The sequence below is a fragment of the Amblyomma maculatum genome, chromosome 8 (genome assembly GCF_055883805.1).
Source record: "Amblyomma maculatum isolate TAMU_Amacu chromosome 8, ASM5588380v1, whole genome shotgun sequence".
NCBI lineage: Eukaryota > Metazoa > Arthropoda > Arachnida > Ixodida > Ixodidae > Amblyomma > Amblyomma maculatum.
The window spans coordinates 1,341,043-1,360,626 of NC_139351.1; the positions used below are offsets into that span (position 1 = coordinate 1,341,043).

Consider the following 19,584-nt stretch of genomic DNA (forward strand, 5'->3'; position numbering starts at 1 on the left):
TCGAGAAGTCTAATCTTGTTTAGCGTTCCGGCCATCGTCAATCCCACACTCGAACGCGCGTGCCTGTCCGTGTTGTCTTCCTTCCGTCCTTGTCCAAGTCGCGCTGTTCTTCAGAAAATGGCATACCAACTCGCCCAAGCATCAGTTATAACGCCAAGGAACGCCACGCCACCGGAGCGATGGCGTACCATCCAAACGCACAATGTCGGAAAAGTGTCACAGATACTGCTCCTTTCCTCGAGAAGTCTCATTTCGTTTAGCGTTCCGGCCATCGTCAATCCCACATTCGAACGCGCGTGCCTGTCCGTGTTGTCTTCCTTCCGTCCTTGTCCAAGTCGCGCTGTTCTTCTGAAAATGGCATACCAACTCGCCCAAGCATCAGTTATAACGCCAAGGAACGCCACGCCACCGGAGCGATGGCGTACCATCCAAACGCACAATGTCGGAAAAAGTGTGACAGATACTGCTCCTTTCCTCGAGAAGTCTCATCTTGTTTAGCGTTCCGGCCATCGTCAATCCCACACTCGAACGCGCGTGCCTGTCCGTGTTGTCTTCCTTCCGTCCTTGTCCAAGTCGCGCTGTTCTTCAGAAAATGGCACACCAACTCGCCCAAGCATCAGTTATAACGCCAAGGAACGCCACGCCACCGGAGCGATGGCGTACCATCCAAACACACAATGTCGGAAAAAGTGTGACAGATACTGCTCCTTTCCTCGAGAAGTCTAATCTTGTTTAGCGTTCCGGCCATCGTCAATCCCACACTCGAACGCGCGTGCCTGTCCGTGTTGTCTTCCTTCCGTCCTTGTCCAAGTCGCGCTGTTCTTCAGAAAATGGCATACCAACTCGCCCAAGCATCAGTTATAACGCCAAGGAACGCCACGCCACCGGAGCGATGGCGTACCATCCAAACGCACAATGTCGGAAAAAGTGTCACAGATACTGCTCCTTTCCTCGAGAAGTCTCATTTCGTTTAGCGTTCCGGCCATCGTCAATCCCACATTCGAACGCGCGTGCCTGTCCGTGTTGTCTTCCTTCCGTCCTTGTCCAAGTCGCGCTGTTCTTCAGAAAATGGCATACCAACTCGCCCAAGCATCAGTTATAACGCCAAGGAACGCCACGCCACCGGAGCGATGGCGTACCATCCAAACGCACAATGTCGGAAAAAGTGTCACAGATACTGCTCCTTTCCTCGAGAAGTCTCATTTCGTTTAGCGTTCCGGCCATCGTCAATCCCACATTCGAACGCGCGTGCCTGTCCGTGTTGTCTTCCTTCCGTCCTTGTCCAAGTCGCGCTGTTCTTCAGAAAATGGCATACCAACTCGCCCAAGCATCAGTTATAACGCCAAGGAACGCCACGCCACCGGAGCGATGGCGTACCATCCAAACGCACAATGTCGGAAAAAGTGTGACAGATACTGCTCCTTTCCTCGAGAAGTCTCATCTTGTTTAGCGTTCCGGCCATCGTCAATCCCACACTAGAATGCGCGTGCCTGTCCGTGTTGTCCTCCTTCCGTCCTTGTCCAAGTCGCGCTGTTCTTCAGAAAATGGCATACCAACTCGCCCAAGCATCAGTTATAACGCCAAGGAATGCCACGCCACCGGAGCGAGGGCGTACCATCCAAACACACGCTTATTGCAGAAAGTGTGACAGATACTGCGGCTTTCCTCCAGAAGTCTCAACTTGTCTAGCATTCCTGCCATCTGCACTCCCACACTTAAACGCGCGCCAAGGAACGCCACGCGACAGGAGCGATGGCGTCCCATCTAAACGCACACTTGTCGGAGAAAGTGTGACCAATACTGCGCCTTTACTCCAGAAGTCTCATCTTGTCAAGCGTTCCTCCCGTCTACAATCCCCCTCTTGAAGGCACGTTAAGTATAGTGCCTAGAATATACTGGCTAGTGTGCCGTGCGGAGGGCTCTCTCAATGGGAGGAGGTGTCCGCGCCGGCGATGCCTTCCAACTTTGGCCGCCAGGGGCGCTGCTCATCGTAAAGGTGCCGTCGACGCCGTCGGCCGCCGGCGCGCCCTTGATTTGCCGCAGCTGCGCTGGCCGAGCCATCAGTGGGTTCGAGCGCTTTGGACGCGTCTACGCTGTTCTTTTGTTTTAGTCGTTCTGTTTCTTGCATTCATATGAGATAATTAAATTTGCAACGACTAATGATGCTAAAAATAAAGCATCAGGGCAGGGAAAAGACATGTTTCGTGTCGCTTTGTCGGAGTGGCTACCGCTCGAATCAGGACTAGGTTTCTATGTTCGGTGTGCCATCGGACCCTGCGCAGCTTGCGTAGTGGAAGCGGCTGATTAAAAGACAGGACCGCAAGTTGACTTCAACGTGTGTTGTCTGCGAAAAATATTTTGAGGAGAGCTACATCAAGAGAACGTTCAAAGTGACAGTAAACGGCATCGTCAACGAGCTCGCTATAGAGATAGACCACGAATTAATCCTGAAACCGTGCCAATGCTATTCGACCATTATCCGAACTATCTTCTGCCTAAGAAGACATCTAAAAGAAAGTTGAGGAACCTCTGTGACCAACCGGCCGCTAAACGACAAAAAACGCAGTGCCGTAATGCCAGTGGTGCAGACGACAGCCATGCACGCACCGTCAAGGATGTTTGACAATGCTTCCAAGGAGCTGGCAGCAGCTAGAAGAGCCGAGCGAGAACTCATGCCCGCAGCAGCAGACGTGCAGCTTTGAGCATCGGGATCCGTTTGACTCAGTTTACATACCTGCAACTTGGACCAAATTAACCGAAGCACCTGCTGGATCTGTAGCCTACGCGCGTTATCGAGCCTTAAAAAAAAAAAAAAAAGAACTTTGTCACTTTGTACATAGAAAAAGTGATAACTTTTGGAGGCCTGAACGCAGTTCTGTGGACACTACAGTGTATACTCTCGGAAAAGAAAAAAACAAGCGCGTACAATACAACAATATCTAAAGCTGAAGATATATAGGCAGAGTGCACTGGAGGGTCTTTGTTCCGAATGTGGCCTGCGACCAGCTGATTCAGGAAGCACATATCATTCATGGGAATATATTTTGCAGAAAAAGTGTCGCTTGACCGTCAACTCTGAAGGGGTTAGCTGCGCTTAATGCAAATACCAGCGGAGGCTTACACAAGATGCGCAGAAAGAAGGAAAAAGCATGCAACTAGCCAAATAAATGCTGCAACATTTCTCGCGCTCTGAGAAGAGCTAAGAGAAAACTGGCATGGAGCGCAGAACAAGTGGCTGTATTGAAAGCGCAAAATGAGGAGCTAATAAGTGAGTCTGTGGTTAAAGCTTTTTTTTTTTTTTTTTTTTTTTAAATCCCGCGCGTGACCTAGACAATTGTGACCGTACAACAACCGCTCGGCTGCTGAAACCGCGAAGCCGAAACTGGTGAAGAAAGTAAAATTAATTATAAATTACTTAGCGGTGGTAAGCGAGAAACCACGTGGAGAATTACAGGAATATCTAGCGCATCATTAGCAAGTGAAAAAAAAAAAATACCACCAAAAATTGGTATCAGACTACTTTAAAATTATTGCGGTGTCATATGTGCGGCCTTTCTCCAAAACCTTTAGCGGTTCATTTCTATATTTTTACTTGTTTATTGTTGCTGCGACTTTTTGCTCAAATTTTACTATATTGTAGACTTTGTAAAAAAAAAAAGAATCAGTGATACAATCAGCACTTTTGTTTCTTGTCTTTCCTTTTGTTACAAAAAAAAGCGCACCGCATAATAATCATTTATGCATGAAGCAACAATTAAGTGACTTCCTAATAAAACAAATGAATAAAGAGTAAGAACAGATTCAGACTGCTTGTGTTTATTGTCGAATGCGATCTTTGAAAACATAAAAAGCGCCCTTCTTTTCTGTAGCATATATGTGACGCTATAAAACGTCACTAACCTATCACCTATATCACCTTAGCAATAAGCATGACTGAATTGCAGAAACGTCGACGTAAACTATCCGAAAGCATGAGGCCCGTATTGACGTTCGTAGCACTTGACTGCGGCATCGCGATATACCATGGACCATAAGAAAAGACCGAAGAGTAAATAAAATTCAAAGTTGGATTAATGAACAGTGTAAAATATTAAGGGCATTTTCTGATACCTGTGTCACACGGACAATAACAGTCGTCGTCGATCCGTTCCGGGTTAGATCGCGATTGAGAATATAGTTGCCATAATTCGGGACAACCACCTGGATATGAGCTGACTGAGCGCTCACTCAGAAGGAAGATAGATACGATACGCAACATCCGCGATCGCGATGCGTGGATCGCAATCGAGTGGCTCTAGATCAAATAAAATCGTCATCGGAATATTTCATAGCAATATATTGAATCCGGCCCGGACTCGATCGTTTAATCAAAGACTAACAAACTATTGCAACCAACGTGTCAACTTTAGGTGGTTTTCTCAAATTTCTTCTCTCGCTGGATATCAGGAAGTCAATATGTGTTCTGCTTAAGACCTTATCCGGTTCAGCTGAATAAATAAAACAGATATATAGCAGACATGGACCAGACAGTATTTGTTAAACGCTTCCTCGAGCGCTATTTGAGCGTATAATTTTCTCCGCACAGTACTAGGATGGTATGAATGTCTTCCACCAAGACTGTTTTTAGACACAAAGTGCGCTTAAACGGTCGAGAGACAGGTTTCATAGTGAAAAGCGCAGCGCGCTATCCGGACCTATATGCCGCCTATGATACCGAGGCCGCGAACGCGGAGCGATAGCACCTTAGCTATTGGTAGCGCCGCCCCGCGGTGGTAGCGGGAAGGCATCACCGCGGCGGACACGCCAGCGCGCGCCCTCGGCACACTAGCCAGTATATTCTAGGCACTATACGTTAAGGAACGCCACGCGACAGGAGCGATGGCGTCCCATCCATACATGGCAGTAATTTATTTAAAGTAATGAAATTACTGTCATTTAATTTCTTTTCTCGGTAATTTGTAATGTTGTGAATTCCTTTTTCGGGCTGGTAATTTAATAATGTAATGAATTACTTTTTGACAGTAATTTCGCAGCCAAATAATTCCTTTCGAAATTACTTGTACTAAAAAGCGCCACTACTCCTTCAATAGACGACGAAGTAGAGGGCCGCGAAAGTATGAACGGCGTGCGGCAAGCGAAGCCAGCGTAACGGTTTGGCAAAGGGGGACAGAGTTGAGCAGAACAGTGCGTTAAGACCTCAACCATTCTCCAAGCAGCAGGATACAAGGCGTCAAGGGAATGCTAGAGATGGTGCAAGGCTGCAGCTGAAAACTAGTTTGGAGCGCAGCGTACCGGCACTCGCGTCGGCTTGGGCACAGTGGTGCCTGGCTACACTCAACACCACGGGGCGAAGGAGGATTGTGATTGGGGGATATAGGCAGAAGGGTCCATGACGTGAGGCACCGTGGCTTGAGAATTACTGAGCAGTGAGCACAAATGCGCCGACATCGATTCTTGGGATTGCGAAGCAATAAATAACCTAGCTTCTTCAGGCCCGTCAAATGGCGGAGACAGCTCCGGGTCAGCAAGATGCTGGGTTCGCCTGTCATTTCTGGACCATTCGACCATGTTTTTTTTTTTGTTTTTTCTTTTGCGGTAGTCTTGTTTTTGTAATCGCACGTACTCTAGGAGCGAGAGAGAAGGAATAGCTCTCTGGTACGGAATTTGGCGGGAAGACGAAAATGTGGCTGCTTCGCGTCTGGAGAACAAATTGTTTTGCTTACTAGCTTTGCTTAGTTCTTGCATGGATGGAAACTAGAAAGTAATTTAAAAGTAATTTAATTACTCAGTAGAAGTAATTGTAATGTAATTTCATTAGTTTTTGGGAGCAGTAATGAGTAATGTAATTTAAATACTTTTCTGCGATTTTCAGCAAAGTAATTAATAATGTAATTTAATTCCCTTTCAAAAGTAACTTTGCCATGTATGGTCCCATCTAAACGCACACTTGTCGGAGAAAGTGTGACCGATACTGCGCCTTTACCCCAGAAGTCTCATCTTGTCAAGCCTTCCTCCCGTCTAAAATCCCACACTTAAAGGCGCGCCACGCGACCGGAGTAGTGGCGTACCATCCAAACGCACACTGGTCAGTAAATGTGACAGATACGGCGCCTTTCCTTCAGTAGTCTCATCTTGTCCAGCGTTCCTGCCATCTGTAATCCCACACATGAACGCGCGCCGAGAAACGCCGCGCGATAGCCGCCGCAAAAGCACGACACACTTTGTCCACGACAGGCTTTCGCCCTAATAGACGGCAGCCAAATAAGCTACGAGCACACCATCGGACTTTAAGGGATAGGAAGCGTGCAGAGTGGGTCAGAGAAATAACTCACGTTACGGACATTCTAGTGGAAATTAAGAAGAAGAAATGGACATGGGCAGGACATGTAGTGCGAAGAGAGGATAACCGATGGTCGCTGAGGGTAACAAACTGGATTCCAAGGGAAGGAAAGCGTCTCAGGGGGCGGCAGAAAGGTGGGCGGATGAGATTAAGAAGTTCGCAGGGATCAAGTGGATGCAGCTAGCGCAGAACCGGGTTATGTGGAGAAATATGGGAGAGGCCTTCACCCTGCAGTGGGTATAATCAGGCTGATGAGGATGATGACACCATCGGATACAAAAGGCGACTGCCAGCTCCTGCCGGACCCATGTGCAGTGGCTTCCCGGATTCCCGTCTAATTCAAGGAAGGCATGCTAGGGCAAGAGCAGTTTCTCGCGCCCCGTCCTAATTTCCACGGCGTAGGAGCAGAACCCCGTCGCGACACCGGCCTCATCCTTGTGACGTTGCTGTGACATCAGCTCTCGGCGCAGAGCAATTACGTTCTTCTAGGTGGTGTTGCCATGCCCATCAAAGTATAGTTAAGAAGGAGGAGGAGGAATAGGAGAAAGGGGGTGTGTCGACCGAGATAAAGGGAAAAGGAGAGCAGCTGTGCCCATGACAGTATAGTTCGGTGTTCGAAGCTCGGCATTTGTAAATCAGGGCCCGTATTCCAAGTGTGCGTCGTTATCGATAACTTCGATAACGACGCAAATTCGGAATACAGCCCAGCGTTCGTAAAGAACTGGTGTCCGCAGAACGGCGCTCGCATACGGACGTATGAAGCATTGATGAAAGAAGGGGAAGGACGCTGTCCTGTTCCACTCTTAAGAACGTAGCTGAAGCGTTCTTCCGGGTTGTGTCGAGCAAGAGAGAGAGATAAAGGAGAGCAACCGTGCCCATGGCAGAGTAGTTGGGCGTTCCTAGCTCGTAGTTCTTAGACCAGCGTTAAGCACCGGTCTTCACTCATCACCGCTCGCACATCGACGCTGGTAGCATGGATGAAAGAAAGCAAGAATGCTGGCCGCGTTCCACTCTTAAAGACGTAGCTTAAGCGTTCTACCGGGGTGTGTAGAGCAAGAGACAGAAACAAAGGGGCAACCGTGCCCATGACATAGTTCGACGTTCCTAGCTCGTATTTCGTAGAACGCCGTTCGTAAAGCTCCGGTGTTCGCTGACCGGCGCTCGCACACCGGCGTTTGTAGCATGGCTGAAAGAAGGGGAACGCTGCCGCATTCCACTCTTAAGACGTATGTTAACTGATTGATTTATAGGAAGGGAAAGGCGCGGTAACTCTCTCACTTGTCTTCTGTGGACACCTCAACCGCGCCGTAAATGGGAATGGGAATGAATGAAAGGTGGGAATGAAATTGGAAAGAGAGAAAGAGGAGCCGTAGTTGAGGGCTACGAAGTAATTTCGACCACCTGGGGGTCTTTAATTAATGTGCGCTGACATCGCACAGCACACGGACGCCTGTTTGTTTCGCCTCATCGAAACGCAGCCGCAGAGGTCGGGTTCTACCGGGATGTGTCGTGTGAGAGAGAGACAAAGGGAGAGCAACCATGCCCATGACAGAGTAGTTCGGCGTTCCAAGCTCGTTGTTCATAGACCGGCGTTCGTAGCCACCGGTGTTCGCTGACCGGCGCTCGCACACCAGCGTTTGTAGAATGGATGAAAGAAGGGGAAGAACGCTGTCAGGTTCCACTCTTAAAGACGTAGCTTAAGCGTTCTACCAAGGTGTGTCGAGCGTTGAGAGAGACAAACGGAGAGCAGCCGTGCCCATGACAGAGTAGTTCGGCGTTCCTAGCTCGTAGTTCTTAGACCGGCGTTCGTAAGCCACCGGTGCTCGCTGGCCGACGCTCGCCCTCCGGCGTTTGTAGCATTGATGAAAGAAGAGGAAGAACGCTGTCGCGCTCCTCTCTTAAAGACGTAGCTTAAGCGTTCTACCGGGGTGTTTCGATCGAGTTCTGCTGACGTTGCCATCGATGACGTACCAACCGGCTCAAGTTTCACCAGTTTCGTGAAAGCGTTTTTCTCATGTAAATTTGAATAACACTTCGTCGTCATTTACTTACGCTATATTGTTCTTTTTGTTTTTAAAATTATTTCGTCTACCCTTTGTATTATTTCTCTTGTTTCTGTTTTCTTTTCTTGTTGTTTTAATGTTTTCCTGTTCTTGTTCGCATTGTATATTGAGTTTGCTCCCCCCTTATGTAATGCCCTCGGGCCTTTAAGGGAAAAATAAATGAAATGAAATGAGAGAAGAGAGAAAGGGAGAGCAACCGTGCCCATGACAGAGTAGTTCGGTGTTCCTAGCATCGTATACAGTTGGAAGACCGGCGTTCGTAAACCACCAGTGTTCGCCGACCGGCGCTCACACCGGCGTTTGTAGCATGAATGAAAGGTGAAGAACGCTTACGTGTTTCACTCGTAAAGACGTAGCTTAAGCGTTCTACAGAGGTGTGTTGAGCGATAGAGACAAACAGAGAGCAACTTTGTCCATGAGAGAGTAGTTCGGCGCTCCTAGCTCGTAGTCCTTAGACCGGCGTTCGTAAACCACCGGTGCTCGCTAACCGGCGCTAGCACACCGGCGTTTGTAGCATGGATGAAAGAAGGGAAAGAACGCTGTCGCGTTCGACTCTTAAGACGTAGTTTAAGTGTTCTACCGTGGTGTGTCGTGCGAGATAGAGAGACAAAGGGGAGCAACCGTGCCCATGACAGAGTAGTTCGGCGTCCCTAGGTCGTAGTTCTTAGACCGGCGTTCGTAAGCCACCTGTGTTCGCTGCCCGGCGCTTCCACACCGGCGTTTGTAGCATTTATGAAAGAAGGGGAAGAACTCTGTCGCGCTCCACTCTTAAAGACGCAGCTAAAACGCTCTACCGGGGTGTGTCGAGTGATAGAGACAAAGCGAGAGCAACCTTGCCCATGGCAGAGTACTTCGGCGCTCCTAGCTCGTAGTTCTTTAACCGGCGTTCGTAAGCCACCAGTGTTCGCTCACTGGCTCTCGCACAAAGGCGTTTGTGGCAAGGATGAAAGAAGGGGAAGAGTGCTGCCGCATTCCACTCTTAAGACGTAGCTTATTGATTTAGAGGAAGGGAAATGCGCGGTAACTGTCTCACTTACTCTCAGTGGACACCTGAACCGCGCCGTAAGGGGAGGTAGGAAGGTGGGAGGGAAAGTGGAAAGAGAGAAAGAGTAGCCGTAGTGGAGGGCTGCGGAGTAATGAAGCGAAAGGCGCGGTAACTATGTCACTTGTTTTCTGCGGACACCGCAACCGCGCCGTAAGGGAAGGGAGGAAGGTTGGAGTGAAAAGAGAGAAAGAGGAGCCGTAGTGGAGGGGTACGCAGTAATTTCGACCACCTGGGTATCTTTAACGTGCGCTGACATCGCACAGCACACGGACGCCTCTTCGTTTCGCCTGGTTCGAACCCGAGTACTCCGGCCCAGTAGTCGGGCGTCTGCACCACACCGGCGGGGCCACCCGGGGATCTTTAACGTGCGCTGATTTCTCACAGCTCACGGATGCCTCTTTCTTTCGCCCCCATCGAAACGCAGCCGCCGTGGTCGGGTTCGAATCCGGGTACCCCGGCACAGTAGTCGGGCGTCTTGCAACTGCACTACCCCGGCGGAGCTAAGACGTAGCTTAAGCGTTCTACCGGGGTTTGTCATGCGAGAGAGAAAGACAAAGGGAGAGCAACCCTGCACATTACAGAGTAGCTCGCCGTTCCTAGCTCGCAGTTCTGAGACTGCACCACCGGGTTGGTGCAGTGGTAAGATGCCCGACTACTGTGCCGCAGTACCCGGGTTCGGCTGCGTTTCGATGGAGGCGAAACGAAGAGGCGTCCGTGTGCTGTGCGATGTCAGCTCACGTTAAAGATCCCCAGGTGGTCAAAATTACTACGCAGCGCTCCACTACGGCTCCTCTTTCTCTCAACTTTCACTCCCACCTTCCTCCCTTCCCTTACGCGCAGTTGAGGTGTCCACAGAAAGCAAGTGAGACAGTTACCGCGCCGTTCCCTTCCTATAAATCAATCAATGAGTTCTTAGACCGGCGTTCGTAAACCACCGGTGTTCGCCGACTGGCGCTCGCACACTGGCGTGTGTAGCATGGATGAAAGAAGGGGAAGAACGCTGTCGCGTTCTACTCTTAAAGACGTAGCTTAAGCTTTCTACCGGGGTGTATCGAGCGAGAGAGAGAGAGACAAAGCGAGAGAAACCATGCCCATGATAGTGTAGTTCGGCGTTCCTAGCTCGTAGTACGTAGCCCGACGCTCGCACGACGGCGTTTGTCGCACAACTGGCGCGCTGCGTTCTACTGCGCATGCACGAGGATATTGCGCCGTGCGTGTAAATGCATAGAAACCCACAGTCGATGTGCCGTGTTCTTAAAGTCGGGACAGGCCAAGCTAATCCAAGATCACGCTACGTATATACTTGCAGAGCGGAGCTAAGCCACTACCAATTTCGTTAACGGTTGCTTATATTTGCACTGGTTGATTCTCTTCCTCTAATACTGCTGGATTATATATGCTACAGTCAAAAAGAGAAATATGTACCATGCGTAAAAATGTTGTTTATAAGTACATTCCTCTAAAACAGTACCCATGCTGCATTCGTATATTTCCTTCTATACAAGTATGCGTGCAAAACTCCTGCATTAAAAACTTTCTGACGTACAATGCTGCCGACAGATGGGATTCAATAGGTTCATCGCACTTTTGTATGGTGTACATGTATGAAAGCGCTCGTAAATTCTGCGTATAGTGATAACTCATTGCTAGGCGTAAGGTGAGGTGCCTTTCCCCCCCCCCCTCTCCCTCTTGAGCATTGTTTTCCTTCTTTGCGAGGAAAAGTCTAAAAATTGATATTTTCTCCACCACCTTGTGCTGCACACCAGCACCCCCCTAGTTTCGCGTTCAGCTCGAACCCTGCCCACTCGCACACACAAGTAAACCTTCAGTTGAAACATCAGTCGAATAAGAAAAATGCAGCCTCTAATCTCTGGTTTGAGCATTTCATAGCATTCGTAACTTCGAAAAATTTATTCTGCGACTTTTATACGAAAATACCCCTAAGTTATGCAGGGACACCTTGTTGTCAAATTCCCTTCGCTTGCTTTGACAGAAACTCACTTGCTGTCATCATTGTACTCTGCACTGTCCAGTGCTGCTCTCCACAACTCTGACGATGTTATCGGCGGCTTGCTGCTCACAGTATTAGGGCCGAGCCTGTGTCAAATGGGGGGACTACTGCTTACCTTCAGACAAAGAGCTGCGGGCAGAGCTTTTTGACTACAAGCCTAGACCACAGATAACACAGGTAAAGAGTGTGGGACTGTGCCATCGCTGCTTAACGCTACCGCCAACCACCGCACATATCTATGCGTGCTCGCCCACAGCACGCATAGATTGTTTGCATAGGCACATTGCCCGTTGGTGTCCGAGTCAAGTGGTTCGACTCTGCACTGTGCTGGAAGTGCAGTTTGAGGCTAAAGTAGTGCGATATTAATTTCACTTTCGTTATAATGTGAATCCTTCCTTTCTTCTCACTGGTGATTGGCATTCTAAGCAAAAAACATTGTTTCTTTCGACTTGGTAAATATAGGTACTCCGAATGGTAATTTGTAATCTCTACATAATTTGGCTCGCTGTGGGAAGGACGCTGAAGTTCTTCCAGCTGTTCCAGTTCAGAGTATAATATTTGCGCATTTCCGTTGTTGGAGACTGGTGTACAAGAGGCGCTGTGTGGCATAAAAATGCAGCTGCTAGTAAAATATGGAAAATCAACTCGCCTAAGCATCCGCATTAGCAAATACTGGGAATCCGTATTAAGCGCTGGGCCTATTTTCTCATCAAGTAAACCTTCAGTTGAAACATCAGTCGAATAAAAGAACTGCAGCCTCTCGTTTGAAGCATTCGTAACCTCAAAAAATGTATTCTGCGACGTTTACAGAAAATACCGTTAAGTGATTCTGATGGTTACTTATAGCACGTTATGCATTGCAGTTAATAAGATCTAATTTTTCCCTTGTCTCTCTTTGGATATGGCTATATTCTCGCTACAAGTCAGACACGCCTTACCTGCCGGATCGGTGGTGAAGGTAAGGTTTGAAAACTTCAGGGAGCGTCCCGCGTCGTTCTCAGCGAACACCTTCGCATGGTACCTTGTGTAGGGCACAAGGTCAGTGTACGTCAGCGACATCTCTCTCACCGTCTTGTTTCGAAATTCTGTCTCCCAGGAGTCGTCGCTGTCCAGTTCCACGTAGTAGCCAAGGACTTTTCCGTTTATCACTTCGCAAGGCACCGCTGACCATGCCAGCATGTACGAGGCGTCACGTATGCGGATGAGAGTGAACTTCGTAGGTGCACCGTCAGGAACTGCAAGGCACGTGTAAATTCATTGTGTTAATTACCAGTTGCCTTTTGCAACCGCGTAATCCAAACAAGAAAAATAGCGAGCACGGAGAAGCGAACATTAATTACGTATGCGCCCTCTGCGAAAAATAATAACGCAAAGGAGCTACCTTCTCAGGCTTACAGTGGACATTTCATAACTGCTCTGATGTGCAAAATATCTTGAATGTGGAGGAGAATCGTTCTGTTATCTTACACAGGTTGAGAGCTCGAATCGCGTTTTATAGGCATTCTAATTGAGGCTGACCTAGGAGGACACTGCCTCAGTGTTTGACTTGAAAGCAGTAGTTACGGGTACTTCAAGCAGCGCCAGCTCATTCATGGATTTATCACTACTATTGCGGCTTACACACACCGTCACTATATCCGGTATATCTTTCCGTTATATTACTCATTATATTTCATAAAAGTGTTCCCCATAACTTCCAAGGACGTTAATGCAGGTCAGTTGGTATATTTCTTAAAGCATGTTTTAAGCGCGGAACAACGGGACACAAGGAACAGAGTGGACAGGAAGAGACACTAATAGTACAGGCTCTGGAATTCAGAGTGCAGAATTTCGCAAACCCTGCGCCCGTAAAACCACAGCTGTGGTCTTGTGGTAGACATCCGCCTTGCATTCGGGAGGTACAAGGTTCGATCCCTGGTGCCGCCGGCTATCCACCGGTTTTCAATGGCTACAAGCTTTCCCAAGGCCTGGTGCTCAATACTTTGGGGTGATGCCTATTGCAAAAAACAGTGCCACTGGGTCCCAGCGCCAAAGGGCCATACCTGATTATGGGCCCAGTATGACGTTGGAGACTGGGCGCACTAAGACGCGGCATACTGGTACGCTCCGCACAGGCGGTACTGATCGCCCGTAGAAAAAAAAAGGCCTAGGAGAAAAATCAAAAGCTAAAAATTAACAAAACGCCTCAAATATATTTTAAAAAGTAAACAAAGAGAAATCAAACCGCTTTACCTGGCGCGCTTCGAACTAGGTACCTCTTAATCTGTAGCCATCTACGGTAACCACTGGGCCACGCCTGGTTTTTTTTTTTTTTATTGCATGAATTGGTACAAATACATCAGTAAAAGATCGTGGTTGCTGAACCCCTTGGCTGACAACCATGTCTAATGGACTTTCATTACCACAAGTTCGCCCATCAGACTCAAGACCTCCTCCGCAGCGTCTTGCTGCTTCAAAATTTCTTTGTTCAACAAAATAATCACATACTGCATCGGCATCACAGTTTCTATAAGCCATCTTACTCCTCCAAATACTTTAAAGGCCCAATAGCATGATGAGGTCCTACTGAAAATCATCATCACCGAATTCCACGTGGCGTCAATGGTAGGTCTTTTTTAAGTGTCCTTTGTAACACATCCCAGTAAAACACCGCATCCCAACAATCCAGGAACATGTGCTCAACTGTTTCAGGTTTCCTACATAGTAGACAGTTTGAGCCCCAAGGTACAAAAAGGCCCTTTTCTTCCATTCATGTTTTGACTGGGAGGGTTCCTGTATGCAATTTAAAAAAGAATGTGTTTACGCCCGGTGCAATAGTCATGTTTTTAACTCGCCTGAGCACGTCTTTCCCTGGGCCTTCACAGTATAAGGTTCTGTACAATGGAGCTGGGAACAATTGTGAAATAAGATCCTTGTACAGCCGCTTAGGTGGTACCGTCGCTAAATATTCTACAGAGTACCGCACGCGCAAAAACCTGAACAACCGCACCACTTCTCGCAGGAATCGTGACACAGTGTATCCCCGAGCAGAGCATGAAGAGACTATAAACTCTGGAATTGCACTGGATAGCATGACTTGCATAAATGTTGTCAGGAATGCACCTTTTTGGTCACGAAGGAAACAAAACCTTAAAACCATCTGCCGCACATATAGATGCATTAGAGACAACCCTCCGTCTTTAACTCGCCGAAAGAGATTATCTCTGCTAATTCGTTCCTAGTTGGACGACCAAATAAAGACCGCAAATACACGATGGAACCTTTGTATATTGATTCGAGCACAATACAATACTTGAAGTAAATACATTATTGTTGCCACCAAAAAGGTATTGCATACAGTTGCATACGAGCCACGCCTAGAACTGGAAGCTTGTGAAGCATTTTTGCATTTTATGTCATGACCGCATAAGGTTCGGACCTTGTTTCGCAGTTTAGAGGCCCTTGCTGCCGCTCTAACAATTACAAATTCTTGATCATTGAAGCTTGCGGGCTGCTCTCACGACTTGCAACTTATGTACTGGACGCGTATGCTCACTATTTTGTGCACTGGAATCGTTTTAGCATGTTAAGTTTTACATCGGTGGCAAACTTACCAACTCCGGCTCTTCGGTGGTGCTCTGCTACCGTGGGCACAATTTTCGCTGAACACGGAGCTTTAGTAAGGAAAAAAGTGCGACCAAGCTTCAATACCGGCAAGTGGAGCAGCGACGACACTATTTTGCGTGTAACTAAATCTCATTTGTATGTAAACAATTCGGGAAGAATTGCGATGACCGAGGGCTCGACTGCTTTATACGCAGAGCAAGAAGGAGCACAAGAGCTTGAGAAACACGCAAAATATTGTTACCGACGAAGGAGGTAGAAGAGGGCAGTGGCGCGGGTAGAAGCGCGAGCGCTAGGCCTGCACACAGATTCAATAAACGTCATTTCACGATCATCGCGCATCTTCTCTTTGTCCTGTGTTCTCCTATTGTCATTGCTTGCCGCCACTTAACATTTTGTTGGAGGTGCGGCGTACGTCATCCCCAACCTCGCCTTGGAGACTGGACGCCATCTGTAAGCCGGGACCATCAACCGAGGGCTCACGAACGTCGCCGAGCAGCTTCGTCCCAGTCCTTCAAGCCCAGACATGACCAACTACAACCGCCCAGCCCCCAGCCCGGACCTGAAGACAAGGAGAACAGACAGACCAATGAGAACCGAGACGAAGGACCCGAAATACCAGAATGACCCGAAGGAACCGATGGACACAAACACGCAACCCCCGCCCAAGCCGCCCAACGTGACCTCGAGCCATCGGTCCCATGAACTCTGGTGACGTATTGTTGACAGCTCCAGGGAAAGCGTATCACCCACGCATCAGATATCGCGCCGGCAAGCCGTTCTATTCTTACTTCTTCCTCTTCTTCAAGCATCCAGACACGCCCATCATCATGCCATGGAAACATCGGTAAACTTCCTCGTCTACGATCGGGACGATCGCTCGGTGGCCCCCCGGGTCATGTTACGGACGAAGGAGGAAGAAGAGGGCAGGATCGCGTGCGCTAGGCCCGCACACAGGTTCATTAAACGTCATCTCACGACCATCGAGCATCTTCTCTCTGTCCTCTGTTCTCCTGTTGTCATTGCTTGCCGCCACTTAACAATATTATGCATTACAAGCGCTGTATGTTGTTTTTTCGTCTCTCATGGACCCATCGCTCGGTCCTTGTTTTATTTTTTCTTTCGGCTGTTTATACTGGGCCGCGGTGCAGGCTACGCTCGCTAATGCGAATGCCCTGTTTGGAGCCTGCGATTGAGCCCGCATAGAACATTTTGGAAGCCATTTTAGAGTGCCCTGAAGATCAGCTGTGAAGTTTGATATGCGTCGTTGCCCACATTATTCAATTCCAGTTTTAGTTGTACGAAATAGTCTGTCATGAGATATCAGAGGTGCGGCGATCGTGGCCTCTCTCGAAACGCTCGAAACGACCCATCGAAACATAGAAACTCTAGAAAAAAGATACTGCCTTTGTTTTCTTACAGGTACGCAACGCCTTCGCAGCAAAAAGCGCTTGCTTGCACCATATTTTTTATATGCGCCCCGATGGTTGATTACGAGTACGCTGTTGTCATGTTGGCCCCTGAGGGATGCTAACCGGTCGACGCTGCGAGCCGCACCTGCTTACTGGGACCAGTGCGGCCCCAGGGCACATACAGCGCTTCTCCCAGTATATCACGAATGTCAGCGACATACCCAGCGTCAAAAAGCTAGTCCGAGCATTTTTATCGCATCGTACCAGTGCAGCCAGAGTATTCCAATTACTGCTCCAGTGAATATCGCAGACCTCCAGCGTTCCCAGCCAATGCCCAGCAGACCCAGTGCAAAATCAGCACTAAAATCTTACAGTTTTCGCACTGGGAGACGCTGGGTTTTGCAATAGGGAATGCTTGGGAAAGGGGTCCTAAATAGTAGCGCCGATGGGACAGTGATTTGTTCCGCCATCGGACAACACGTACACCTCACGTGGCAAAAAGCCCATTATGTGTGGCCCCCTTTTTTTGGGGCTTCCTTTCTCTCTTGTCATAGCGACCTTTTCAGGTCGAAGTGTTCGAAATTTTTCATCTCCGATAGGGCGCAGCATGGGTAGCGGAGCCTCTTCCAACCGCACACCCTTGTGAAGGCAGAGCGCCGGGCCGGTCGACGCTTATACTCATTGTATACGCAAGAATGTCCTCCCTGCCGGGCACAGAGTGTACAAACGTCTGCGCTCTGAATTCCAAAGGCAGTAGAGGCAGCGTCTTGTCCTGTCCTCTCTGTTCCTTGTGTCCCGTTGTTCTGCGCTTAAAACATGCTTCAAGAAATGCACCAACTAGCCTTGCAAGTTATGCCTCTAGTTCCGCAGGTGTTCCTTTCTCTTTGAAACCATTTCAGCGTGTTCCCGTCATTGCACACAGAAATGTGGCGCAACAAACACAATTACAGAAGAAACACAACACAGGCGCACACAACCAACTGTAGTACGGATCTGAACACACACTTCCTATTTACCTCTCAGCTACAACATCCTCTTCTACACCCAAGTACATCTTGTGGGGCCCTGCACCACGTATTCGTAAGGCCCGTGCGCGCCGCGCATTCGAAGGCCGCGCTACTATCCCAATGCCCCCTGCGCGGTGCCTGTTTCCCTCTCCCCGCTCGTTCGGGGATGACCGGTCCCGCGCGAGGGGGCTATAAAGGAAGCCTCGCGCCGCCGTCGCTCTTCTTGGTCCCTGCCTCCTCGTTCCTGCTTCGCGCCTGGAGCTTCTGCACGGAAGACGACCCGCAGGCCGCAGCCCCCCGGACGACGACCTAGCACCGACTTCGACGATCCCTGTGAGATTAAAGATGTTTGTCATACGGCCCACTGTGTGTTTGTCGTGCGCATCCCTCGGGCGGAGGAATTGCCCACAATCTTCACACACAACTTCTTTGACAAGAAGATAGCACTTTCACCCCGTTGAACTCAAACATCGTCCAGTCATGACAGTCACAAATTCTACACACAAGTACATCTCCACGGCGCGGTACAGGTGTCCACAGAAACAAGTGTGACAGATATTGCGCCTTTCCCTTCCTGTGAACCAATTATTATTATTAGTACATCTCCACACACATCTTCTATGCCAAGCAGCTAGTAACACTATCGTCCCAGTACAACACAACCATCGTCCAAGCAGAACAAGCACAAAGGCCGCCACATAGAGAGAAACTAGCAAAACATCACCACACATGTGCGGTCAGACATGTCCATCCAAAGGACGTCACTTGTGCAGTAGGACAGATCCATCCAAAGCATCGATAATACCGGTATCGATGCGATGTGTAACGAGGGACGTTTGACCAAAATCAAAATTATCACTGTACGATGTCAGAAGGCGCAAGTCAGGAGCAACCATGCCGGATATGCGGACCTCCTGAGGTGGGAACGGTGCAGGTCGGGTCGGCACCCCAGAAATAGAGTGACGTAAAATAGCAGCCACGTTAGACTCTGACAATGGGGTCAGTTCGGCGAGAGAAGTGCCCTCAGGAATAACTTGATCAAAAGAACTGAAGTTCAGGACTGGAATACAAGTGCTGTTAATCGCTACATGCACTATATTGGGAGGGAGAGCGATGCTACGCTGAAGAATCACGTCGGTTATGGGGCAAACAATGTAGTCGCCATCCGAAACGGAGAGAAAAGGTGACATGAGCAAATACACTGCGGCTTCCGGTGTAGGCGACTAAAAGCGGAGCGGAGACGGAGCGTTGAAGTTTCAGGAGTTTTGTTGACTGCGCAGAGTGGCAAGTCTAGATGAATCAGTCCAGAAGAACAGTCGATGAGAGCGGAGTGTTGTGATAAAAAGTCTAGTTCTAATATAACGTCTTGAGGGCTCCTGGGGAGGCCTGTAAATAGCACAGGTATGTGGCGGTTGGCAATGGCAACTCTCACAGTACACATACCAATGACAGTAGCTGTATTGCCATCAGCAACACGAACTCTAGACGAAGAAGCGGGTGTGAGGACTTTCTTGAGGCGTTGACGGAGCGAGGAACTGAGAACAGAAATGTGGGCGCCAGTGTCAATAAGAGCAGAAACAGAGACTCCGTCCACAAGAATATCAATGAGGGTACGTTACGTGTGGGTGCGGGGGTCAGTTCCGAGTTGACAGTCCGGGTCGGTGATGCAGCGTCACTCCAGGGTGCTGCACCCGCTAAGACCAATAAAGAATGGCTAACACTCGCACTTCTGACAGTGCAGGGGTAAATTAGCCCCTTCCTATTTTCTATGGACTGTTCATGTTCCCTTATTCTATCATTAATACATCTTCCCGTCTGGCCTATATATACTTTTCCGCATCTCAGTGGAGTCTCGTAAATCACTTCCACCACACAGCCGATAAAACTCTTTACATGCCCCCTGAAGCCTTTGTATTTGGGGCACTGGCCTTGCTTTCCTTATGTGCCTACGAAACCCTTGCCACCACTTTACCAGGCTGTTCGATGATTCGTTGCCTTTCTTCCTCTTTCTTGCGCACTGCATAAGTGCTTGCGGCATTTCTCGACCTCGTTCTTTCGTTCGTGCAATAACATGAGCGACAAGAATTTCATTTACCACCTCGG

The 19,584-nt window shown here is 48.8% G+C and overlaps 1 protein-coding gene across 5 annotated transcripts in view; it reads right to left on the reverse strand.

Moving 5' to 3' along the window:
- LOC146180432 (receptor-type tyrosine-protein phosphatase T-like) overlaps window positions 1–19,584 on the reverse strand; it is a 680,195-nt gene that overhangs the window by 269,143 nt on the left and 391,468 nt on the right. For all 5 annotated transcript variants that reach the window (XM_084576027.1, XM_084576026.1, XM_084576025.1 and 2 more), the window contains one exon: window positions 12,398–12,694. In XM_084576027.1, coding sequence (XP_084432153.1) covers window positions 12,398–12,694 — 297 coding nt within the window. The remainder of the gene's footprint in view (window positions 1–12,397; window positions 12,695–19,584) is intronic.